The 27,753-nt window shown below is 34.4% G+C and overlaps 1 protein-coding gene across 2 annotated transcripts in view; it reads left to right on the top strand.

Annotated features, from left to right (window-relative positions):
• DPY19L1 (dpy-19 like C-mannosyltransferase 1) overlaps positions 1-27,753 on the top strand; it is a 92,881-nt gene that overhangs the window by 54,646 nt on the left and 10,482 nt on the right. For both annotated transcript variants that reach the window (XM_070369520.1, XM_070369519.1), the window contains exons 10-21: positions 1,308-1,385; positions 6,931-7,017; positions 9,145-9,204; positions 9,745-9,825; positions 13,001-13,102; positions 16,889-16,960; positions 18,320-18,369; positions 22,759-22,783; positions 23,613-23,732; positions 24,416-24,590; positions 25,390-25,489; positions 26,865-26,990. In XM_070369520.1, the coding sequence (XP_070225621.1) occupies positions 1,308-1,385; positions 6,931-7,017; positions 9,145-9,204; positions 9,745-9,825; positions 13,001-13,102; positions 16,889-16,960; positions 18,320-18,369; positions 22,759-22,783; positions 23,613-23,732; positions 24,416-24,590; positions 25,390-25,489; positions 26,865-26,990 (1,076 nt within the window). The remainder of the gene's footprint in view (positions 1-1,307; positions 1,386-6,930; positions 7,018-9,144; positions 9,205-9,744; positions 9,826-13,000; positions 13,103-16,888; positions 16,961-18,319; positions 18,370-22,758; positions 22,784-23,612; positions 23,733-24,415; positions 24,591-25,389; positions 25,490-26,864; positions 26,991-27,753) is intronic.

Here is a 27,753-nt window from a genome sequence, read left to right as displayed (position 1 = left end):
GCTCCTACCCTCCCGTTGGTGGAGATGGCCAGCTTTATGTTTTTTATCTGGGGGATGGGGAATGTGGGGAGTTGCATGGAGTGAGAGGAGGAAGTAATGTGCTTCTCTGTGGGGCTTACACTGAATAACAACACGCTTGCCCACAGTTGTGTCGAATCAGTCACCCTTCAGCAATGATGTGTTCCCCATGGAGAAATCTGGGTAAAGGGAAGCATTGTTTTCTTGCTTTTAGGAAAATTTATTGTAGATTACTTGGAGATTAAAAACTTGATGAACATAACTTAAGATACATGTTTATACAGCTATTTTGCTGTTTGTTTAAAACGTATTTGTGTAGTAAGAGAAGCATGAAATTTAATTTGAATTGCTTTTTCCATGAAGAAAGATGGAAAGACACTGTTTGAATACCTCTCTATTTTACTAAAAAACTGAAAGTGAAAGTTGCTTGGTCGTGTCCGACTCTTCGCAACCCCATGGACTATACAGTCCGTGGAATTCTCCAGGCCAGAATAGTGGACTGGGTAGCCTTTCCCTTCTCCAGGGGATCTTCCCAACCCAGGGACTGAACCCAGGTCTCCCGCATTGCGGGCGAATTCTTTACCAGCTGAGCCATTTTACTAAGAGGTATATTATTTAATCAATTTATTCATATAATCAATTAATTCATATGAATAACTCCAGTACTCTTAGAATTCTTGGAAAATACATTCACAATTTTCTTCAAAACTGTTAAAAAAAGTTAATACCTTTGTAATACAAGTACTTCTAGCTTGAAATTTGATAAATTTAACTATAGCCAACACTGGAATATTTGTATAAGTATAAATGAGAACACTAATGGAGATACTTTTTAAGTGTGACTAACAAGCAGAACCTAATATATTTTTACACACACATGCATTAAATAATTATTTTTTAGCTTTTAATGTATCTTTCCCAATTATGTATTAATTGTCACATTATAATTGCATTTTCATATTATTTGAGCAAGGCACTTTGTAATTCTACATGTCGGCAGTAGAGTCACTCTGACATTAAAAGGAGTATTGTTTTGGATAATCTGCAAAGCAGATAATTTACATGGTTAATTGAGAGAGAAGTGAATGGAAGAGAATAGTCAACCAATATTTGCTATATTAATGTATTCACCATGTTTAATCATAAATTAGCAGGTAAGAGGGAAACTAAAGAACTTTCTATATAAATATAAATTTGAGGTAAAATAAAGATAATTCCTTTCTTAGTTTTTTAATCTATTCATTATATATGTATAATTTTAAATTTTCACATAACTTTTTAAATTTCAGATTGCATCATTATTTGCACTCTATGTTGTGGGATACATTGACATAAGCAAGTTACGGAAGATCATTTATATACACATGGTAATGATTTTTAAATTTGTTTTTTCCCATATATCTTGACCTTAAAACAAGCTCCTGATTAATATTTGATTTATTCATGGCTGAAACTGGTTTTAACATAGTTCCATAACTAAAACAAGTGTTAGTCAAAAACTGTGATATAATTAACAGATCTTGTTTTAAATAGGCCACCCTGAAAATTTTATCTTGGGTCATATTACCTGATTTGAGTTTGTGTCCAACTTATACATTATCAGTAAAAAAGATAATTCATGAAAGAGATCATGGAATGGTATATTATCCAGGAACCTTCTGTTAAAATAAAGTGGTATATCCATTTATTGAACACCAGCTATTGAGGCACATGGGACATATCAGTGAATAGAATTGCAAAGATCCCAGCATGTATGTGGATTACATCCGAGTAGAGTAGAGGAAGGATAGAAGACAGAAGATAAATAATAAACATAGTAAACTGGTAAATTATATAGTATTTTAGAAAGTGGTATGGACTATAGAGAAGGATAAGCCATGAGACCCCGAGGAGGTTAATAGGGCCAGCTGTCAGTGGATGGGAGATTGAGAAGTCAAATGAGGTGGTCAGGAGAGGTCTTACTGAGAAGAGGGGAGGGTAGTGCAGCAAAGACTGGAAGGAGGCGAGGGAGTCAGTTAAGTAGATATCATGGAGAAGAATATTCCAGGTTGATGAAATAGAGCAGAGATCATAAGGCTGGATGGTTGATTTTGAAGAATACTGATTTTTAAAAAAAATACTTGCCTTCTCCATCGTTAATTCTTACAATTTTGTTTTCTTTTTCCTATAATTTTAATGTAAGTACAATATGCCATGGGTTTGTGCCAGTCTTAGCCTATCAATAACTGATTTTGTGGTTTGACAGGTACTTGTGGTTCTTATTATCATGACAAGATGCCTTTTAGCAATAATTACCAGGAAATTTTGAAAAAATAATCAAGGTTTATTACTTACAGGACCTGGAAATTACACAGCACATCTGGGACCATGCAGTTAGGTCATGGGGACAAGGGGAGGTATAGGAGAGGTAGGGAGCAAGTGTGCATCTGGGATTCTGGCTTTGTTGGTGTCTAGGATGAGGGCGTAGGGTTTTGAGGGCTCATTCTCTTTGGTGGATTTAAAACATAAGAGTGGGAATTTAAATCACAGGAAGGGAAAAGACTGGCCCAGAGGTCAGGTATTGAAATTAACAAAGATCTCTCAAACCAAGGAGCCTCAGTAGGGGCAGGTGACCTGACTTTATCTAGTCCTGTGGCTGGCAGTATGTTTATTCAAGAGATAGCCATATTTGAAGTGGATTGCAATAAAAGCTTAAGTCAGGCACTTGTATTACTAAAAAGAAAAAAAATCCCAACTATCAGGGTTTATACTACAGCCATATATTTTTTGTTCTCTAATAATTGGTACATATAAAAGGACATTTATAAGATAAATTATGAACAGAGTTATAAAATGAACAATAATGAGCCTACCCTCCAGCTGTAAACTGGAACCATCATTACTTTGAAGCCCTTGTGTCCTGAATATAGCCGCCTCACTTCTCTTGGAGATAACCATGAGCCTGACCTTTCAAATTATAATTGTTTTCCTTTATGACTTTACCATATGCATATACTTATGCATAGATAATAGATTTTCATAATTAAGTTTTTGTATTGTTTTTGAGGTTTATAAAATGGTTTCCTTTTTGTGTGAAATATGTTTTCACTCAGATTTCTGAGATTTGTATGTTACTGGAGTTCGGGCATTTTCTTTATGTTTCTTATTGTATAAATTAAGCACAATTTATTTATCCATGTTCTTATTGAAAGATGTTTAGATTTTTTTTCCTCTCTTTTTCCTTTTATGAATAGTGCTTATTTCCACATACCTCCTGGGACATAAATATAGAATTTCTCTAAGCTATTTACCTTGTAGTAGAATTTTTAGGTGGTAAATTAAATGCATGTTCAGTTTCACAATTTAATATTACATTGCTTTTCAAAAGTGATTAGACTACTTTGAACAATAACATGTAACAGTCCTTGTTATTCGGTATCTTTTTTTCTTTTTTAATTTTGTCAATCTGGAGAATATAAAATGGTATCTTATGACCTTAATTTACATTTTTGTCTGGTTTTCAGTAAAGTTGAACGTGTTTTGGTATGTTTATAGGCCCTTTGTCTTTTCTCTTTGTGTCATTCCTATTCAAAATTTTCATCAGTTTCTCTCTTATGTTCAAGAAAAAACGTCATTTGTTTTATTCACTACAGTGTAATCCACTACTTTCATTATTAATTTTGATGCTTGCATTGTTCCTGATTTGACCGGCTACTTTCTGCTGGCTTCTTTGTCCTTTGTTCTCATTATGCTTTGAGTACTTTTTTGAAGAAATCAGAAAGGCTGTTTCATCAAATGCTTTTCTACATCTGTCTAGAGATCCTGTGTATATTTTCCTCTTTAATATGTTGCTATGAAGAATTACATTGATTGATTTTCTACATTAAGCAACCTTGCTTTTCTGAGCTAAGCAAAACTATATATTCCTGGATTCATTTACTATTATTTTGTTAGGGTTTCAAATCTGTGCATGAATGGGATTAGAGAGTACTTATCCTTTTTCACACTTGATTTTTTTCCCCCAAAGTGTTTAATATGCTTTTTCTATATTGCAGTAAAAATTAGAATAAGTGTTAAGCCCTTAGTCTGTATAAGCAGCTATGGATGAGGACTTTGACTTAAAGTTACAGTTTTAAAAGTACTAATATGACACAGGCTTAGTTTATAGTAGAACCTATCTTGGGTAAATGATATATGCTTTATCATGTCACTTACTGACTATGGAATCAGTTACATACTATGGGCTATCTTTGCTTTACAAACTCCTAAATCTCCATAGTTACATAAAGGAAAAAAATATGGAATTTCCTCCAAAATGAATTTTTTCCATTTTTTATTATGATAAAATAATATCATACACATAAACTTTACCATCTTAATTGTTTTAGGTGTACACATCAGTGGTATTAAGTACATTCTTATTGTTGTGCAAACATCACCACCATCTATTTCCACAACTCTTAATCTTGCAAAATGAAGCTCTATACCTTATAAAGTTATAACTTCCTATACTCCTTCCCCTCATGTCCCCCCAGTGCCCTGGAAACCCTCATTCTGCTTCCTATGTTTATACTTTTAACTACTCTAGGTACCTCATATAAGTGGAATCATGTGGTATTTGTCTTTTCCTGAATGGGTTATTTCACGTGGCATAAATGTTCTCAGGGTCCATCCATGCTGATGCAAATGGCAGGGACTTCTTTTTTATGGCTGAGTTTTGGTCTATTGTGTATATGCCACATTTTCCATATCCATTCATCCATCAGTGGAAACTTAGGCTATTTCCATGTCTTGGCCATTGTGAATAATGCTGCAGTGGACATGGGAGTGCACATATCTCTTGGAGATCCTGTTTTTGTTTCCTTTGGGTATATGCCAGGGGTGGGTTTTCTGGGTCATATGATAGTTCTATCATAGTTTTAATTTCTTAAGGAACTTCCATACTGTCCTCCATAGTGTACCAACTCACCAATAGTGGGGAAAAGGGCTTTTTATTCTCAACATCCTCACCAGTACTTATATCTTGGCTTTTTGATAATGGTCTTTCTAACAGGTGTGAGATTATGAGGTAGTGTCTCATTGTGGTTTTGATTTGCATTTACTAATGATATTGAACACCTTTTCCTTTGATATTATAATAGCATTTGATAAAGTCAACATCTGTTTCTGATTTTTAAGATCTTAATTAAATGAAAATAGATGGGTGTTCCATTGAACTTTTGATACATACATGTACTTTAAGCCAAAAGCTAGTATCATGCAACATGATGAATCAATAAAACTATTCCCATTAATGCCAGAAATTTAAGAAATATGTCTTCTGCCGCTCTTAACATTGTTGCATAAGTATTAACTAATACAACTGACTAAAAAATAAGAGTCTCGAATAGAAAGGGAAGATATAAAAATATCATTGTTTGTAATTGATATACTTCTGAATACGTAAAAAACCCAAATTAATAAAGTAATTACTACTAGAAACAATGGAAGTTTATATTCATTTATTCATACTTAACATAATTTTTCTAAATATAAAAAATCAGAAAATATGAAAAGATTTCTGATATAATAGCAACACAGATAATATACTTTGAAATAAACTTAATAGGCAGGATCTATATAAAGAAAACTTTACACCCTTGATATATATAAAAGAAGACTTAAAGAAATGGAAACAATGTGTACTATTTTCAAATCTAAAGATTTGATAGTGGGCAGATGTAGCTAAAATATAGTGTAATGTACATTATAGGATAAAGCAATTTTAATACAAATGTCTTTTTCAAATTTAGGCTGATTATAAAATTTTTATATAAATTTTATGTATGTGGATCAAAAAATAAAACCACTGAAAGAAAGCATGGATTATTTTATTTTTAAAGGCTTTTCTTATAATGGAGGTAAATTCTCAAGTCTTACAGGAAATGAATGATAAACTGACTAATGTAAAAATTTAGGAAACAGTTATAATAAATATCACAAACAAAGATAAAAATGAACTGGGAAAATATTTGTAATATGTTTGCTTTGCAAGGGGCCATGCTGTATAATATATGAAGGAGTGCTTAAGAAAATACAAAAACCCAATAGAAAAATGGACATTAGGAGTAGGAAATTCATACACACACAAAACAATGTAAGTAGTAAATAGAAGAAAAGAAGCTGTATGTCTCATCCCTAAGAATGGAAAGGTGCATAGAAAAAAATGAAACAATGAAGCAACCTTTTTTTTTTGTTAGATTGGCAGATATTTAAAAAGAATAATACATGATATTGGTAGGAGTGTGTATCGGCAGGAACTCTCATACCCTACTGGTGGAGAGTATGATATTTTTGTATGGAAATTTGTCAGTATTTTCTCAAATTTTAAAATGTTTGTATCCTTGACCCATGATAGTAATTCATCCCATAAATGTGTTGACATGTACTAATATATAAGATGGATACATAAGGATGTTTTCTCAGCAGTGTTTATAATAGGAAAAACAAAACTAACAGCAAGACAAAATTGGAAAGCACTTAAGTATTCAGAGTACTGGTTGCATAAATTATAGCGTATCTCAAGAGTAGAGTACTTTTTTCAGTTATTCAACAGAATGAATTAAATTGGTTTAAATTGATATGTACAGCTCTTTGAAACAAACTAAGAGTAAAAGCAAGCAGTAGCATAGCTTCTGGGCCAACTTTTCATTTGTGGTTTTAAAAAGTTATAAACTAGAAGTTGTATATGTGAATGTAAGTATGCACAGGGAATTGGTGGTGGTGGTGATTTCTGGGGTTTTGAAGTGGGGCATAGAATGCGGGCTCTTTTACTTGTATATTCCCTTTTGAACGGTTCAAATTTTGTTTATCATGGGCATGTGCAGTTTTCAGAGTAAAAATCATTTTTTTGGTTTTCTGTATGTTAATTATATTTTTCTTGGATTTTTTCAGATTTCTCTTGCACTTTGTTTTGTTTTGATGTTTGGAAACTCAATGTTACTAACTTCTTATTATGCTTCCTCTTTGGTAATTATTTGGGTAAGTGTTCCTTAAGTAAATGTCTGTTTTTGAAACTAATGGTTTACCAGTTTATCATTGGCTTGAGATTCATGAGGGATTATCTTTCAAGAACTGTTTCAAGTGTCTTACTAAATACATATAATGTGATAATGTATTTAAGTTCTCACTTCCAAAGAAACACAGCAAAAATTAATGCCTGAAAACATAGTGCTTTGCTTTGTACTCTCAATCTGTCCTTTCTCTCTAATCTTTTATGTCACCTAAATTTTGGCCCAGGGTTTATTTTAGAATGATTTCTATGCTCTCCTCTTTTTCTTGTTTTCTCCCCTCGTTTCAGAGTTTGTTCTCTTCTTTCCCCACTCTGTCACCCCCTTTCCTCGTTTTGGCATCTCACAGCAGTCTCTCCTTCTTGTTCCACTGTGATCAGAGAGAGGCTTGAGGACTTGTTTGTTTAGTTTTTTCCCTTCATGTCTATTTGTATGACTTATTCAGATAATTTAAATCAGGTAATGGTTCAGTTATATTTTTCTAGATCATTAAGAGCAGATGTAGATTATGGAGAGACAGTCTTACGGAATTAGGGTAACAGGTCATCTAAAACCTTCTGCCACTTTTGTTAGAATGACTTTCTAAATATAATATGTCTCTCTAAATTTAAAGACTGCAGAGGTGGTTACTCCTTTTTTTTTTGTCAATGGATTTCTCTGTTACAATGTTTTGCATACCTAAGAGGAAAGAAAATATTCCTTATGTTTAACATACATGTGCTTTAGTTTTAGACTGGTTTCTTGGAGATGAAAGCATATTGCACTGTCTTAACTGAAATATATTCTACTTCTTGAATAGTCATTTAAGTAAGTCAGATCATTTTGTCTTTCTTGATTTCTAGAACCCATTAACAAATTTGGAATCTGCTATTTCTTTGTCCAATTTTACAAGTAAATTTTTTTTAAAGATTCTGTTTTCCAAATGCCTCTTCCCAGTCTAGACCACCATCCCTTTCAGGTTGTGTGACTTGAGTATACTCCAGCACAGAAATGAGCAATTAGCATGTGGTTGATGCTTTGTTCAATCATGACTAAAAAACACCCCTCATTAACTGAATTGCTGTGCTTTGCTATTACTGATAGTTCTTACAGTCGTGAATTCTGCTTGTAATTAGGAAATGTGACAGTGGACCCAATTCTGTATTTACATGCGTACACGGAGAAGTCCTTGTATTACTCAGGGTGAAGTACATGACTGTTGGTACTTGTGTACAGGAAAGCCATTGAATGGAAGATTGCCTATCAATAAATTCAATCTTAAGTACATGTTGCAGGAAATTCTCTTCAGTTCTGTTGAACACCTACAGTGTGTTAGGCTTCCTACTGGGTGCTTGATATTGAGCTGTCTCTCAGGTATAGATTAAGCATTATGCATATTTCATGTAACAATATTTTGATGTATAAAAATAAATGATGGCAACAGGTACAAAATGTAGCATGTTTTTGTATATTTAACTATAAATGTATATTTAACTATAAACATGTCTATTTTTAGTTATCACTTTGAAACCTTAATTGTAACACATTTTGCATTCTCAGATATTCAGAAACTTCTGAAAAGATTTAATTTGGGTTCATGTATTTATGTTTCAATCTCTAACTATATTTTTGCCAAGTTGGAAGTAGATTTAGATCTTTATAGATACTATGCTTTGGAAGTTTGTTATGTATCTGGAAAGAAATCAGATTTGGTTGAGAAGTATTTAGTTGGTTCATCAAAAACTCATTTATAGTTTATTCAAGGAGTTAGTAATATTTTAACTTAATGAAAATCTTATAAGACACCTATCTAAAGTTCGGAAATTATTATATATTTCTTGGTTCTTAGGTAAATCAGAACCAGCCATAGAAGTCAATTATAGAAATTTACATATAGAGATTTTTATTCTAACTTTACAAAGTGACTAATTGACTTAAAATATTCTGGACAAAACAGGGCTTCTTGAAATCGAATAAGCTTGTATTGATTCTATGTGAAACAATGAAAATTGTGCTAAATTTTAGATTTTGAGGGTCGTGTTATTTATAAGTATTTTTTTGGTACCTGAATTTGTGTCTGTAATTGTTAACTTTATGCTATGTTATTTTCTCCATGCAGGGTTTACTGGCAATGAAACCATATTTCCTGAAAATAAATGTATCTGAACTTAGTTTATGGGTAAGAATCAATCTATTTGAATGTATACATTCTTCCTTCTCTAAAATATATCATTGGTTTTATGTTTTACTTTCAAGGAATTGATCTATATAATGCAGGAAGTCTAACAGTTTTATAACATATTAGGGCTCAATTTTAATGTGCCAAATTACTCTCTTCATGAAGCAAGATTAATATTGGATAGGTAGTTAAAGAATTTCAATTTTTGTATTTTATTACCTGTGCTTTTTCTGAGGAGCAGTACATGTGTAAGAAACTTTTAGTAGAAGGGGAATTTAACTGCAATTGCTGTGTAAATCTCCTCTAAAATATTAACTTTGATAAGAAGATTGTATATATTTTTCTTTCTGGTGACAGCCCTTGATTTTGAAGTAACATTCTTTATTTTAAGGTGCATGTGTTTCAGCATTTTCTCTTGGCTGTAGCAATAATTACTTCACATGTGATTAAAGCATTTATTTTTTCTTCCTAGGCTATGTCTATGCAGTGGCTGTATGATGCATTGGTTTAGTTTTGTTTTGCTATATTTTTCTTTTGTAGGTTATCCAAGGATGTTTTTGGTTATTTGGAACTGTCATACTAAAGTATTTGACATCTAAAATCTTTGGTATTGCAGATGATGTAAGTATATTTTTGCTTAAACTTGAAAGACTTGAAGTAAACAGGCTTAGAATGAATTATTAGAGTTGCCAAGTACCACTATTTAATCTAAATTTTAAGGTGGGGTCTATTCACCTGTTATTTTATCTATCTAATAGAAAGTAAATGTGACTAAATATATAGTCTATTCTTCAAAATTAATTTTTGACACAGTCTCTTATTGGTTTTTCTAGATCACAAAGGTTTTAAAATTTTAAAGAAAGCTCTAGAGTCTTAAGCTCAAATTTTAAAACCTATGCAGTTATTTTCCTCTGGTTTCTTTATAATCCCCTTTTGCAACAGACAAAGACACCACCTTCAGAGCCTCTTAAATAATAAATTGTATTATAGACTCATTCTTTTTTTTCTTCCAGTTTTCTGATTAGTGCTTATGAAAGGTTTATTTATAAGCTTTTATAGATGATTTAATCCAAGTCAGTCTTGCGAGAGACATTTTTATTTTTGTTATTGGTTTTACTTTCTTTGGTATTTGGGTAGGAGAGATAATAAGATGAGAAGAAGTCTGTTTTATAATTGCAAAAGATTCACCCTATCTGTAATTTGTCTATTTTATTTTGATATTTTGGTGAGCACATTACTTAAAAGAGGACACTGACCAACGTGCAAAGAGTAACGTAAACCACACTTTTTTTTTTTTTCTGTAATTTATTTTAATTCACTGTCTTTCTTGCTCCTGTAATAGATTTAAGTTGTGATTTTGAAACTGAGTTCTGTGAAGTTGTGGGACTTCACAGGCTCTTTGCATCCAGGATAGTCTAGCTTTAATCTCTTACATAGTGGACATCTATACAGGTTTTCATATGAACAACAGAATTGTTTGCTTAAAAAAGATTGAGAACCACTGGACTATTAAAGGGGTAGTCTACAATCTGTGGAAAGATATTTTAAAAGTTTAAAAGCATAGCCTAAAATGCATTTATTCAGTCATTCAGTGTACCTGCTCTGGGCCTGGCAATTGAATGCATCCAGGGGATGATGTTTTTGCCTGGTTTTGGTTTCAAAGTAATGCTGTGCTTGCTAAAATTATTGGAAAATGTTCAATCTCCTGTTTTCAGTGAGAATTTATATAGAATTTATATTATTTCTTCCTTAAATGTTTGTTAGAATTTGACCATGAAGCCCTCAGGATCTGAAGTTTTGTTCATGGGAAGATTTTCTACTACAAATCCACTGTCTTCAGGAAGTTACTGGTAGTTTACATCTTTAGTAGAAACTCACCCATTTCATATATATCATCAAATGGATCATGTTTTTTAAAAATTATTATAGGATTCAGATAGTGAAAAAATTCTTATTGAAATTTTTTACATGTATGTGAAATTGTCTTTTATGTTCTTTAATTTTCCTTCTTTGGATTTAGAATCAATATTATATTAATCTATAAAGAAGTGCTTTTATTTTTTGCTATGTTTTCTACTTGCTATTTATTATATTAATATTTCCAAAGTACCACTTTTTAAAAACTCCTCTTTGATTTTATTGTATTTTTCTTTGTAACTGAAATCTCTCATCCTCATTTCCTTTATTCTTATTTCTTTGGGATTGCTCTGAACCTTTTTCTGATGCTTGAGGGAAAGTGCTTGGCTCTTTTGTTTTCACTTCTCTTATATTATGATAAACACATTTCAAATCTATAAATTTCCCTATAAGTAGTACCTTTTTTGCATCTTACAAGTGAACTATTTTGTGATTTTCTTTTTTAACCCAAAGATAAGTTTTATGTTATTCAGTTTCTAGCTGAAAGGACTTTTAAAGTCTTTCTTAGTTATTGTTTTCCAGTTTTGCTGCATTTGTGATTAGAAAAAAATAATTTGCATTGTAGAAATAAATTCACATAACCAACAAATATTGTGAACTTATTTTTTCTTCCTAGAGACTTTTCCAGTTGTGCTTTTATATACTTTGAATCTATACCATTCAGTGAAAAGATGTTTATGATATGTATAATCTTGCTTTGTTATTTGTTTTATCAGCATATAATGTCATTTGTTGTCTTTTTCATGTGTTTTTGTTTGAGTTTAGTTTTGTGAGACATACATTTGCTAATGCAGGTTTCTGTGGTTCATTGTATCTGGTATATCTTGTTCTCTTTTTCTGCTTTTAGCCTTTCTACAAACATGATACTGAATTTTTTCCCTTAACTCTAATTGAGCATCTGTCTTTAATTAGTGAACTTAAGGTCTTCACATTTATGGCAGTTATCATTATTTTGGGACTTCTTTCTTTCATTTTATTGAGATTTTCCAACCATTTTGCTTTCCTTTTAGATTCTTTTCCCTTTCCTTGGATTGGTGGTTTGCATATGCATTGCGTACTTTTAGGCCAAGGTATTCTCCCTATTGGTTTCTTAAACTTATTAGCATACATTTCTTCCCTACAAGACACAGCATTTGAGATTCTTCAGGATATCCCATCGCCACTGAGTTCCTATTCACTCCCCAACCACCCCCCAACACTTCGTTTATGTATTGTTTAGCGTTTTAGTCATGATTTGCTTTGGGTATAATTTATCCCCTTTCCTACGGTTCTTGCTCTTTTAGACAATAATGAATTGAAACTTTGGCAAATGTTTTCTCATTTGTTAAATGAAAATAATTCTAGCTTCCTCATGTGGCTCGTTGTGGGAAGTAAGTGAGGTGATGTAAGTATGAACTTGGTGATATGTGAAGAATAGACAGATGCTAACTGTCAGTCAAAAGGTGTGTTTTATTCCAAGGTCTGCCTGTTGTCTGCTTCTTTCAAAAAGTCTTTTCAGTCTGCCTTTCAGAAATTCTGAATTATGTTTGTTTTTCTTTACTCAAAAACATGATGTCCCTTTGTGATTGCTGGATGTTACCAAGCCCACTGGATACCTTGTAGTGTATTTCACAAGGTTTAACACCTTGAGCAGGGAAAACTCAAGGGTAAAAGCCTGTGGAATGTGGTTGATGGTGCGTGGAAGGCAGGGTGTTGTTGGAGCTATCACTTGTCAGCCAAAGAATGGAGACTCTGAAATTGGAGGGTCCAAAAACAGCCGGGTGTTAGAACAGCAAGTTCTGCCATGCAATGGAAGCTGTTTTTAGGTACTGTTAAGATTGAAATGAGTTATAGCAATGTATGGCATAATCTAATGGTGCCACCCTTTATTCCTTACTAGGCTCATATTGGCAACTTATTAACATCAAAATTCTTCAGTTACAAGGATTTTGACACTTTATTGTATACATGTGCAGCAGAGTTTGACTTTATGGAGAAGGAGGTAAGATGGGATTTATCCTTTTCTTTCCTTAGGTTTTGGTCCATTCATTTTTCATAAAGGGTGCTCCTGTTACTCAGATTCTTACCTCTGTGCTCATATCTCAGTTTGAAGGAAAAGGAAAACCTTGCAGCTTAAACCAAGATGTTCCTGTTTACATTAGCACAGCCTCATGAAATATATGATTTCTTCTGATTTTGATAATTTAGAAACATGCATTCAGTCTAGCAATAGTTTTTAGGATGAGTAAACACAGAAGCATTTCAAGTTGCTTCCTTTCAAGGGTAGTATTGATTCAGTGAAACTCTCAAGCTTTTCAGTTTCCACTTGCTTTGTGATTATTTGTTTGAATAATCTCAGTGATTTGAAATATCATTGAATACAGGTTTTTCATTCCAACAACATTTGTCTTTCTAAAACTGTACTCGTGTGTTTAGAAGGAGATCTGAGAGTAGTTGAGTGGATTGTGAGACAGAAATCTGCAGTATTACTTATGTTGTTGAGCAAGTGACTCTCATTCTTTGAACTGTAGCTTACTAGTTTCTGGTAGTATGCTACAAACAGATATTGTGAGAATGAAAGGAGATACATAGGAAATACCGTTGATATTTTAAGATGTTTCACATTAAATACTATTTTATAATACTTTATGAGCTAGTTTGGTTCAACAGTATTTATATATATGTGCCGTTTGTGTGTGTGTATGTGTGTGTGTGTGTATACACACACCACCCATGTGGTCCTGATTTATGAGGATATTTAATTATCTCTGAGACATTTTTCTTCAAAGCTGTGTGTCTGTGTGTGTATGGAACTGGCCAGCAGTCCTCTGCTGACACATTCATTTTCCCTGATCCCCACTGGGTCAAGCCACTGAATCGCAGACCAGTTGGAAGAGAGTATGCCACATGGCAGATGACTCTTTACTCCAGTGACTTATCAGTCTTCATTTCCTGTGTTCTGGCAAGTGGTTTTGACACATAATGGCTGATAAAAAGTGTACAAGTGATAATGTTGAGCCTGCTGAAAGAAAATAGGGAAAAGTGTCTTGCCAAACTTTAAAATGCATGCCTATAGCAGATCAAGACTCCTTCAAGGAGATGGTAAAGGAAGTATAGGCATCAACAGAGAAATTAGGGCTCAGTGTAAATCCTTTAACATTATTGAAAATAAACACGCCACTACATAGCCTTGAGAGTATGAATCATCAGTTATGTAACAGAAGAAATAGTTTACTAAGGCATAGCATGGCTTCAGCCAATTTTAAGAAAATGGCAAAGCCACGTCCAGCCGGCCATTCTTCATCTCCATAGGTATCTTCACAGGGACTGTGCTGTAGAGACAGAGCACAGTGCAGGTTCAGAGAGAGGGCATCTGCTGCATGGTGGGAAGAGGGAACAATTTAACGCAGTATCATACTGGTATGGAAAGATACTTAAGATGTATAATAGGGTAAGCAACATGCTGTGATCTTATTGAGCTATGATTAGCACACATAAAGTGTAAGCAAAATTTTAACACCGGTTTTCTTTTCTTTTTTCTGGTGAAGAGGTAATTAGTGATTAACTTTATTTTGTAATTTGCGTTTTCTAAATTTTCTATAGTAGTCATATTTTAATTGAATTGTACTATTGAAAGATAGTAAAAACCAGTGAGGGAGATCTTTGCCTTTTAGATATGAAAATGGAAAGCAACAGTATTTAAAGTACAAAGACATCAAAATAGGAACGTTATGGCCAAAAATAAACAATGCTGGACAGACCCCATGTGTATGTACTTAACTATGTTTTTGTGTATGTACTTGGTATGAAATGAAGAGAGCAAAGAGCACCACAGCTAAGTGATAAAAGATGCATTGTTTCATGAATATTATTTGAAAAATTGAACTGGGGTGGGAAATCAGGTTAAAGCTTTGTATCATATGCCAAACTTCATTTCAGTTGATGTGTTAAATATAAATGAAGCTTGAAAAATTAGTTTGAGAAACATTTCTTAACTTCATATTAGTACAAAATGCATATGAGAATGATTAATAGATTTGTCTGCATATAATTTAAAACTGTTATATGTACAGTTTTGTACATTAAATGTTATAAAAATTAAAATCAAATGACTAACTGGGATGATTCTTGTGATAAAATCACGGAAACTAGAGATTAATTAGTTTAGGAGTGTTCAAATCGATAAAAAATTATCAAGGACCCTCACTCTTTCTCAGCACCAAAAATGTACAGCCCCACACTGTTCCCCTACCCACCTATGCAGAAATGGGCAAAGGATGTGAACATATACAATCCATCAGGGAGGAAATGCTGATAACTGATTAAAATGTGAAATTGTCTGCTTCATTTTTTCTCCGTTTTCTAGTGCTCACAATGAGCGTCTGTAACTTTTATGCTTAGAATAAAATCAATAATTATGAGAAATATTAAAAGAATTTATAATTCTAATAGAACAAGCGTGTACACATATCTCTCACTGTGGTTTTTTTCCTTTGCATTTGTTTTTTTTTTTTTTAATTGAGGTATTAGTGCTTTGCAACATTGTGTTGGTTTCTGCTGTGCACAAAAGTGAATCAGCTGTATGCATACGTATATCCCTCCCTCTAAGACCTCCCCCGACAATCCCACCCCACTAGATCACCACAGAGCACTGAGCTGAGCTCTCTTCACTATTACGGCAGGTTCCCCACCAGCTATCTGTTTTATACATAGTGGTGTATTACATCAATCCTAATCTCCTAACTCACCCTGCTCCCCCTTCCTTGCACCCCTGTGTCCACATGTCTGTTCTGGACATCTCCATCTCTATTTCTGCTCTACAAATGGGTTTTTAGATACCATTTTTCTAGATTGCACATATATACATTAATATATGATATTTGTTTTTCTCTTTCTGACTTACTTCACACTAATAAACTTTTGGAATATAATGTTAAAATTGTTTGAGCTCTATTAAACTTTGTTAAGTATTTTTAACACAATTTTTTAAATACTTCCTTTTTAAAGAAAACAATCTTACTACTTTTCTTATATTTATTGTTATTATTAGCAAATGTCTAATTTTTGAAATAATAAAATAGTTATTATAAATTATCAAAATTGCTTGTCTAATACAGAATAGAAAGTGAGAAAATTGGACTAAGGAGAGAGAAATCAGAAAATGCTACTTACCTTATGTTTTGTAGAATTAAAATGTACCAGTATTTTTAATATGGTTGAATCTAGCCTTCTGTTTATAAACATATTGAGGAAAGCATGCATAATTTCATGTAATGATAAAAGATTACTTTTGTGATGGAATGTGTTGATAACGAGCAAATCGATTGCAATTTAGAAATTTCAGGCCGAGAATTGTTTGAGACTGTGATCTCAAATTATTGAGAGGTGTATAGGATTGCAATGTGTAGGGCTTTTTTAGTTTAAAAAAAAAAAAAAAAAGATTTTTATTCCAGATAAAATGCACAGTAAAGCTCATGCCATTCTGCTGACCCTCATTGAATATTGGGCTCTCTAGTTAGAACAGTACTGTGCAAAAGTGAATAGTAATCTTTCTAGTTGCGTTTTACACTACAAGTGTTTGGGAACTGTATCTGTTAGTGTTTTCAACTCAGCATTTTGGGGAAGTTCATTTCTATGAAAATGTATCTCCATTTTTATGATGGGAATCAGTGGGTAGATTGGTGAATGCATAAGTTTCTTAACATGTTTTAAAACTCACTTGGTTCATGATTGGCAGTTTCATTTGAAATAACATTCTTCTCTAATGAAATACTTCTTTGAATTTCAGACTCCCTTGAGGTATACAAAGACATTATTGCTTCCAGTAGTTCTTGTTGTGTTTATTGTAATCATTAGAAAGGTAAGTCTATTCTTTACCTTATGAGTACTTTCTCATAATAAAACATGTTCTTATTTCTTCATAGTAGTTACATGTACTAGGCTACATGTTAATCTAACACAATACTTACATAGATTTATTGAAGCACACTCTGTATTTTCTTACTAATAACCTTTGATGAATATTTATAAATCTTAAAAAATATTGTGCTAGTTACCAACATAAAGTAAACCTAAGAAAAGGACACTTACATTTTGATAGTCATGTATTTTGAAAGATAGGATCAGAGAGATCATGTTGACCCACATACAATTGTTTCTGCTTATGTAAATTATTATTGACTCACTTTTAACTTTTATGTAACATTTTATTAAAATATTTAACATATGCCTTTCTAAGTCATTTGTGTAGTATTCATTAAATTCTGGATAGAGTTTATTATTAATCAAAAGGAAAAATAGAATATTAACAATGTTTTACTAAACTCAATGAAATAGACTCCCAACTTAGCTTTGATAATGAAATCTTAAGTCCAGATATAAATCAGGCCAAGGAAGTTCTAATCTTTAGCAAAGAGTGGTATGATATTCTTTTTTCTTCTTAAGAGTTAGTGAACTTTATAACTACAAATGTTTTAAGTGAATGACTTGGGATTAGTCTGTAATTGAAAAATAAATGATAGACCCTAAAGGTTTTCTAATTCAGAGCTATTATTTCTATGTTAGTACAATGTCATGTATTTGTGGAATATTCTGTATTGTAATTATTATTCACATCATATATTTATAATCTCTCTAACTATTTCACATACCTTATTTCAGTTGGTTCTTCAGTAACATTCTAGGGTACAGATACTATTATTACCATTTTGGCAAATGCAAAATTGGAAGGTCGGAGAGGTTGTTACTGGCCTCACATCATCTCCATTAAAAAGCAAGGGAAGAGTGAGAATCAGATGGCCCCTTTACCCTCCTGTTTGGACATCATAGTTATTATTCCTGTATAGTGTATAGTTAAGTAGAGGCACTACCAAGAACCTGAATGTGGTGGAATTCAGTAAAGGTGAATTAGAAGCTGAAAGGTCAGGTTTCAAGACCCTTCTTAGTTGTTGTCCACCTTCAGGAAGATCATTCAATCCTTCTGAGCCTGTTGCTCATTTATAACATGATAATAAAACCTATCTGAACAGGGTTGATTATAGATATGCTTAAGTACATATACAAATGTAAGATTCTGTTGTCATAATTACTATTTCTGAGTTACTTCTTATCTCCATACTTCTGTATTTTAAAGTAAGTAAAAGTTTGAAAGTCTAGAAAATGTTACTTGAATTTTTTTTCCAATACAGCTGTTATAAAGTGTTTAAAAATCTATTTGCAGGTTATTAGTGACATGTGGGTTGTCTTAACTAAACAGCAGACACATATAAGGTAAATATGGCATTAATGACTTTGTTACTTCCTCCAGTTTATTAAGTAGGTATTTACAGGGTATTAATTTTATAGTTATGTGTTGTGCACGCAACATTTGATAACTGATGTTTCAGTTGTTGCCATCCCCCTTCTCTGCTTTTATCCTTATTCCCTCTCTGAGCAGAGCTAAGCACATCACTTACTTGTCTCTAAGCCCCATCCAGTATGCTCTGACAGTAGCCCTACACGTATTTCTACTTGAAGGACACAGCTTTGTGCTTCAGTTTGGCAGGTAAAGCAAATTACTCTGTTGATGGTTTTAGGACCAATGGACAGCCTTTTGACAGAAGAAGAGGGAAATGTAAAAGTGGATCATACCTCACTTTTTACATAAAATAAATTCCAGATAGATCAAAGATTTAAATATAGAGAAAAATGAAACTCCCAAATAAACCAAGAGTTTATCATAATGTTAGAGTTAGAGGCCTTGTTAAGAATGGCATAAAACCGATAAGGTAGAAGGAAAGGTTGATATGGTTGACCAGATAAATTCTATGGTAAAATACCATAAGCATTATTCAAAGCAAATACAACTTGGGGGAAATATTTGCACATCATAACAAGGTAGTAATGACCATCACACATAAAGAACTTCTATAAATTAACAAGAAAAATGCTAAAAACCCATTTGAAAAATGAGTGAAAGGTACACACAGGCAGCTGAGAAAACACATTCCCATTTTCGCTTTCCCACTACACTCATGTCCCACGAATCTCTTTTGCGCTCTTTGACCAGGAAAATCAGTTTCCTGCCCTTGCAGTGGTTGTGCCCTAAGCCCGTAATTGTGCCCCCTGCTTCCCACAGCCTGTCTTGGCATGACTCACTTCTCTAATCTTTGCCTAAATGTCACCTCCTGTAAGAAGCCTTTTCTGCCTATCATCTCTGAGTAGATCCCTTGTCTCCTTGCTTGTTATTCTCCACTGTCACACCCTTTTTCTTTCTCTCAGCATTTTTCACCATGTGTTTACAAACTGCAGTGTTGTTGCCTGTATCTCCTGAAAGGGGGGATGGCCATTTCTGTTCAGTTCAGCAGTTTATATGCAGTGCCTGGCATATGAGGAAAGAATAGTAGTTGAGTGATAAAGGCTTATGCATGAGTAAATAGATACATGAAAAAAATGCTCAGTCCCATGATAATGTGGAAACCTTTTTACTTGCCAGGTTTGTAAAAATTAATACCCAGTGCTTGAAAGGGTGGTAGGGCAGTAAAGCAAAACATATGGTGGGCCTGTCCTTTAACCCAGCAGTTTCACCGATGCAAATGTGTCCCCTAGAAACGCTCATAGAAATGCAGAGGTGATGGTACAGAGATGCCCACTGTGGTGGTGTGTAAATGTGAAAGTGAAAACAGCCAAAGTATTCGGTAGTACAGGATTGGTTTAATTATGAGCCAGTCAGAAAGTAGAATTCTTTATGGATATTTCATCATACATCTTTGAATTGAAAATTATAAAACATATAAAGGATGATTATACTTTTATTTTAAATATGAAGATTTTATATGTTTATTTGTACATAGGGATGTGGAAAGATAAAACATAATTATTAGTAGGGGATAGGATTAGAGGATGGAGTAAAAGAAGTTTTAATTCTAGTTTCATTCTTTTGTGAGTTTTTTGGGGGGCAGTAGAGATTGTTGAATTTGTGTGTCTGTATATTTTCTTTTATAACACAGCCTTATGTATTGTTCTTTAACCTCTGCAGTGATAAATTATTGCATGCACTCTGGTTCTCATTTAGAAGCAATTTATTGTAACTGTACCCTTGCTTCTACCCGACACCTTTGAGGGCTGGGAAAAAGGAAAAAGCTTCTAGTACATAAAGCCAAAATTTATTTTCGATTGAGATGAAAAATTTTTAAGAGCTCAGAAAAGGGCTAAAGGTTATAACTATAGTATGCATCTGGAAGAGAAAGGTAGAACTTTTCACAGAAACAAGAGAGTCTTTTCAATAATAACTCAACTATAGAAATAATTTTAGAAAAACACTGAGCTTCATGGGGCTCTCAATCTAGGTAGGATCAGAGCTTTTTGGAAAGGAGAAAGGCACATTGACATTTCATTTTGCATTAAGTACCAAAGTCATATGCCAATATAAAAAGGGGAGGGGTAGGATACACATTTTAATTCTCAAGATGTGAGCACGAGTGTCTCCTTTATTCAGGGACCTAGGGGTTAAAGGAGGATAAAGACAGTATGATGAGGTAGAAAATGTATTGATTCTGAAACCAGTCAATATATAGACCTGGCTTTGCTGCTTACTAGCTCTGTGACTTGCTTTCCTTAGCTGTCAGTTGGGATAATAAATAGTTGTAAGATCAGAGTTAATGTAATGGTCATATTAATGGTCATATTAACATTAATGTAATGGTCATATTAACATTCTAGGTGCTTAATAAATGGTAATGGATAATTTGTACTTGGAATGAAAGAAGAATAAAGGAGGACCCATTCACTTCCTTCATTTGCCTAATATATTTACTCTTTGCTAGTACATCAGTATTTTTGAAACCAAATCGTCCAATCAGATACTATGCTACCCAGATTACCTAGATTAGGGGTTAATTGAATCATTTGTTCATTCATTCAAAAAAAAAAAAGAATTGAACTGTATTTGCTAGGCATTGTTCTAGGTCTTAGGTCTTGAAATATTTCAGTGTTTAGCATAGAGAAGGCATGTGTTATCAAGTTGTATATTTGTATCTCTGATCCAGACTTCTCCCTTGAACTTAAGATTTATACATAGACTCAGTGTTTGTCATCTCTATTTGGGTGTCTGGTGAGAATCTCAAATTCTGTGAACGCAGTACTGAGCCTCTGAATGTGCTTCCCTGTCAGCACACTTCTGCTGGATCTTCTTCAGCTCATTTTCCTTCTGGCTCCCTCTTCTCTAATCATGCCGTCTTTACTGTCAGCCTGCCAAGGAGCCGGCTGCCATGAGTTAGTGAGTGAGTGAAGTTGCTCAGTCGTGTCTGACTCTTTGTGACCCCATGGACTGTAGCCCACCAGGCTCCTCCGTCCATGGGATTCTCCAGGCAAGAATACTGGAGTGGATTGCCATTTCCTTCTCTGCTACCATGGGGCTTTGTCATGTTTGTTCTCTCTGCCTGAAGTGCTCTTCCACCGGGGATCCTCAGGCTCCAATTCTCAGGTCCTCAAGGCTCTGCTAAGAGTTCACTCAGTTGGTGACCACACAGATAAATTTATACCACCGTGGACATCCAGTACTTCCTGCATCTTTTCCCTGGTTTCCTTTTTTCTGCATGGTATTTATTGCCATGTAATGTTTGCTTATTTGCTTCTGTTTGTCTCCTTCAACTTATATGTAAACTCTGGGGCACAGTTTCCCCCCCACCCCATCTTATTTATTGCTGTGTCTTCAGTGTTCAGTGAAATTGAGTGAACGGATGGATTTGTACCCTGTCCTCCTGAAGGGTTCATTTCAGTAGGGGGAGTCAGAGGATACTCAAGTAAACCTATAAGTGAACATTTTATTTTCTATGAGAAGATAAAACAGGGAAATGGAGTGTGAGTGATCAAGGTGGGAGGCACTGAATATGGGAGTCAAAGGAGCTGTCTGATGTTTTAAGGCGTAAAATGAGTCTAGTGTGACGGAGCACAGTTGGTCAAGAGGGAACATGGTAGAAGGTGAATTTCAAGGGTGAAAGATGGGGACCATCTAAAGAAGACTATGTGTAATTACCAAAAAAAAGCAAACCCATAACCAACTAGAAAGTCTTAAGAATGGCATATCTGGATTCCCATTTTTGAAATTTGCTCTCAGTGCTGTGATGAGACTCAACACAGGGTTGGGGTGCTGGGAAGGGGACCAGAGTGAGATGTGGGGGGGGATAGGCCTATAAAGATGTATCCTTTCTTAGGAAATTAACATCAAGCAAAACTAAAGGTGGCATTTTGTGACTATTTTTTGTTTCAGAACTGCTGCTGTGAAAAAGTCTTGTGTGTGGCTTCCTATATTGTCTCTGTGGCAGTTATAGTTTATGTGGGAGCCAAGGGACCGCTGGGGACAGGAAGTAGGGCTATGGGACTGTGAGGGCTCCCTGCTTTGTCAGGATATTACTTGTGAGGTATGTGATACATGGCAGCCAGCAAGTCTTGTTGGCCTAAAAATACCCATGTAGTCAGATATGTGGGATGTGCAAAATAAATTGTTTTAAAAGACTGTAGCATCTGTTTGGTTTATAACTTTTAGTTATTTTGGTTTACATGTATGTGTCCTGAGGGAATATTATAGAAGTTGTAAAACTCATATTTGTCAGGTAAAAATGCACATGATTGAAGTGCTTCAGTGGTGATTCAATGGTAGTATTTCTTTTTTCATTTCAGAAAACACCAGTTTGATCATGGAGAGGTAAAGACTTAATATTACCAAAGTGTGCCTTGTTTTAATGTTTGTATATATTTGGACTTTTCTTTCTATTCATTTTCTCACTTTAAATAGGCCTGTATGCATTTTTATGAGAATACTGCAAATATGACCATTCATTTGTTAAAGTAGGTAGCTAGGAAACTCACTTGGTCTGTTCTGATCATCATCAAGGTAATAGCAGTTCACTGCTGGGGTCCATTTAGGCACTGTTGCAGAGTATCTTTGACATGATTGGAGATCATTTTCCTCTCTGCTCACCTTGCCCAGAGAGGCCTCAGAGATGTGACTGGCTGCTGTTCCCATTTCCTGGTGATTCAGCCTGTTTCTTTTTAAATAAGGGATAATTGACATATAATGCTAGTTTCAGATGTACAGCATACTGATTTGAATTTGCATACCTTGTGGATTGATCACCACAGTAAATCTAGTTAAAATTCTTACTATACATAGTTACTAAAAATTTTTTTCTTGTGATGAAGACTTTTAGGATCCTCTTTCTTAGCAATGGCATGGTGACTATAGTTGATGATACTGTATTTCATATTTCCACCTGGTTCAGAAGTGTGGGCTTTATTAACCCCAGACTTGATTCTGAGTGGAATTATAGGTCCACTTGCCTTAAGGATTTTATAATTTTAGCCCTCTAATAAAATGGAGAAGTTTGAAAGTGAATTTTAAGACTTGTTTATTTCAGAAATCAAAATATTGTTTCTAAGAAAAAGTACTCTTTTCTAGTATATTCACCAATTTAACAATATATTCTTAAACTTCACACATATTAGGAGTAAAAAATATGTTCTCTGTCTTTCAGCTGGTTTATCACGCATTGCAACTGCTAGCATATACAGTCCTTGGTGTTTTAATTATGAGACTAAAGCTCTTCTTGACACCACACATGTGTGTTATGGCTTCCTTGATCTGCTCAAGACAGGTGAGATGATTGTTATGTCGGTATTATAGATGCTGTGATAATTTTACCCCAGCCTTTGTTATTAAGTGGCTCTAAAATAATATTGAATTGCCCAAAGTTCTTTAAATTGTTATAATTAAAGTTCTTCATGGTTTTGTTATAATCTTTCCAAAGGTTAAGGGCCACAGCAGATCATTTATCCTTTTAACTTCTAAAATGGTCCTAGGCATACAACAAACACTCATTCAGTGCGGGCTAAATTCATGAATGGTAACTATGTAGATATTGACAGAAAGCAGTGATCGCACAGGGGCCCACACTCAGAAGGACTCTGCACCGAGATTGATGCATAGCTATTTCGCTGCTTTGAACGTCTTAAAAATTGTCAGTCAAGGAACCCATGTTTTTATTTTGCACTGAGTTTGGCAAATTATTTAGGTAGGCCTGACCTTACTGGAACCTGGAAGTAGAGAGAGCAAATTAAGAGAAGAATTTCTTAAACCATGTCCCACCTATATAAAGCTAATGGTAGAATTCTTTCGACCCCTCAGGTTATTGTTTCTGGAACTTTTCCTTCGAATTATTAGTCCTGTATCTGGGATGCTAGCAGAGACTGTATTCTTCTCTGGGAAGAACTTTTGCTTATTTCAGGATGCAGGCTGCTTGTACTAACCATTGTCAATGTGTTCTTTATTTGATTTCAGCTATTTGGATGGCTCTTTTGCAAAGTGCATCCTGGTGCTGTTGTTTTTGCTGTGTTAGCAGCAATGTCAATACAAGGTTCTGCAAATTTACAAACCCAGTGGAATATTGTAGGGGAATTCAGCAATTTGCCACAAGAAGAACTTATAGAATGGATTAAATATAGTACTAAACCGGGTAAAAAAAAGTCTTATTATTTAGCTGTGGTTTTCCCTATGGTTTTATATACAAGTGCATAACCTTCAACTTAGTTACTTCCAGTGGTTTTAATCTTTCTAAGAAACCCTGTTTCTCGATTATCTAGAAAGAGAGAGATGTTAATCTTGCTTATGAAATTTGCTAAAGAAATGTTGTAAGTATTTTCTTAATAATTTATTTCTCTGTTTTCCATAAATTCTAATTTTTTAAAAAATATATCCAAAGTTTTGCATGGCACAGTTTAAAATGATTTATGGTATGCTTATTTTCCTGATTAATTTTTAATCTCAGTCCTTCACATTCCTTCTTGAAATGAACTCAAGGAATATGATACTTGATTCATGTATCCAAAGGGAACTTTTTGTTGTCATAAGGGAGGCCTGGCGTTCTGCAATTCATGGGGTCGGAAAGTCGGACATGACTGAGCAACTGAACTGAATATCAAATCATCTTTCAGAATTCCTTGGTGCTGTAAAACTTCTCTAGTCAATGTGTTACTTCTTCTTAGAATCAGGAAAAGACACTAAAAACAAACAACCAAAAGAAACAGAGATCTTCAGTGATGAGGCTTTGTCTTGCAAGGAAAATATTTTATCCAGACTTGGTTGCTGACCACCATTTTATCAGCTACCCAATTCATTCTGGTTCTGTTACTGAATCTTTATGTCACGATTCAGGCCTCAGCTTTTTTACCTGGGAAGTAACGGAGCTGACCAGAGGGGGACTCCTTGTCACGTCCCCCAGGGGTCTTCCTAAGCCCTTTGCTCCTGCTTTGCAGATGCAGTGTTTGCGGGTGCCATGCCCACAATGGCAAGTGTTAAACTCTCCGCACTTCGGCCCGTTGTGAATCATCCACATTATGAAGATGCGGGTTTAAGGTTAGTACACAATTATCACATTGTTGAAAACAAGTTTTTCATACAAATAGAAAATGAGTGAGGGAACCAGCAGCATAACAAGAAGTGTTTCAAAAAGGATATGGCGAACTGGAGTATATAGAGGCTGGGGACAAAGAATACTGAGATAACATGGTTAAGTTCAGTGCAAACTGTTAAGGCCCCATAGGACAATAAAGCTGCAGTCTTTGGGGTTCTCTTCTCTCCTTGGCAGCATAAAGAAATCACACAGTGTCTGTGTTATACAGGGCTCCAAAACACCCAGGTCCTTATTAGTTATCATCACCTTTAAGTTCCTCCAGAAAATTCATTAGCCTATAGTTTTTATTAAGGTTTTCTCATAGGATATTTTTCTTGAATTTTGAGGAGTCAGTTGAAATGGAATCTAATTCAAGGAGAGGTTTTATTTTTTATTCTCTAATTTTCACCAATATAGTTCTACTGAAATGATCATGTTTTTTTTTTTTCCTACTATTTTTTCATAAGTTAGAATGTTGTGTTCTCTTTGAAAATGTTTGTCGCTCAGTCATGTCCAACTCTTTGTGACCCCGTGGACTGTAGCCCACTAGGCTCCTCTGTCCATGGAATTCTCCAGGCAAGAATATTGAAGTGGGTTGCCATTTCCTTCTCCAGGGGATCTTCCCAAACCGGGGATTGAACCTGGGTCTCCCAACATTGCAGGCAGATTCTTTACTGTCTGAGCCACCAGGGAAGCCCATGTTCTCTCTGAAAAGGAAAAAGATTAAATTTTCATTTAATTTCTAGGTTGGTCAGCTAGTCATTTCCTAAGTGATTGGTGATCTTATTAATATTTTATGTAACAGTGGGCCATACCTTTTATAAATAAAAAAGCTTTTTCATTAAAAAATCAATTTTAGCAAACTAATTTCTGGAGCAACTGTGTTGAATAAACTTAGTTTTTTGTTTTAATTATGAATAAAATGGAGAGCCATTTAATACTAATTGTTGGTTATCAAAGTTAGGACTGTCGTACCTTTAAAGTTAACAACAAACCTTTAAAGTAGTCCTGTAGTTGTCTTTGTGTAGCTCGTACTCGTATCTGTGATAGAGTGATGGGAAATTTAAATCAAGCAATCAAACAAGCCAAAAGACTGAGTTTGGCGATGAAAAGATTCATTAAACTGAACTTCTTCTCTCAGTACTCTTGTGCTGCTTGTGCCTTTTTTTGGTTGACCTCCCCAGTGCCCCTGAGCCAGGAGCTCTTGTGAAGAATGTCCTCTTGACCTGATTTTTCTATAGAGTCTTTCTTCTAGTTCCATTCAGTACTTCTGTCCAAATAGGTTGATTGCATTCTTTTGATCTTGAAAATCTTCTGCCCAATTAATTTTCTTGACAGAGCCAGAACGAAAATAGTATATTCGATGTATAGTCGGAAAGCAGCTGAAGAAGTGAAGCGAGAACTGATAAAGTTACAAGTGAATTACTACATTCTGGAAGAATCGTGGTGTATAAGAAGATCCAAGTGAGTACTCAGCAACAGTACTTTATATTCATAGGACATTAAAGTTAATTCAGTCTCATGGAAAGTGCTTTACTAGTTGTATGTGTGAAACATACATAATATTTAGCAAAGTATAAGCCAAAAAACCTTTCTAATAATTATTTGGAGTTTTTTTCTTTTCAAATCATTATAAATATCTTTTTAATTTGTAATGATCTGCATGTGCACATTTCCTTTGTATGTGCACTTATTGATAATTTCCCAAATTGTTCACACTTGTCTTTGGTGTTTTTTTAAAAAACTCTAAAGTTGGATGTATTTTCTTTCAAAAGACTTGTAGAGTTGAAGCCAAGTAGTGGAGAATCTCACTGTAATGAAGTCCAGCAGCTTTATCTGTTCCACATCTCTACAACTTATGTCCTGGGATAGAGGGGACCCTCTCCCAAATTCACCTTAGAGCAGGGATCCCCCAACATCTGGGTCTAACGCCTGATGATCTGAGTTGGAGCTTTGTAATAATAGAAATAAAGTGCACAATAAGTGTAATGCACTTGAATAATCCTGAAGCCTTCCTCTGCCCCGCTTCTTTGGAACAATTATCTTCCGTGAAACTGGTCCCTGGTGCCAAAAAGGTTGGGGAACTTCTGACTTAGAGTGAAGCTTCTGTCTTACTGTTTGTGTCTTATTTGAGTGGGCAAATGATTAACATTACAGCAACCCCTATTCTCCTGGGTTTATATTTTAAATTTTTTCTATTTCCACAGAGAAGTTCACTAAGCACATT

Source organism: Bos mutus, chromosome 4 (assembly GCF_027580195.1).
Source record: "Bos mutus isolate GX-2022 chromosome 4, NWIPB_WYAK_1.1, whole genome shotgun sequence".
Classification (NCBI taxonomy): Eukaryota; Metazoa; Chordata; class Mammalia; order Artiodactyla; family Bovidae; genus Bos; species Bos mutus.
This window is presented reverse-complemented; position numbering and strand designations above follow the sequence as displayed.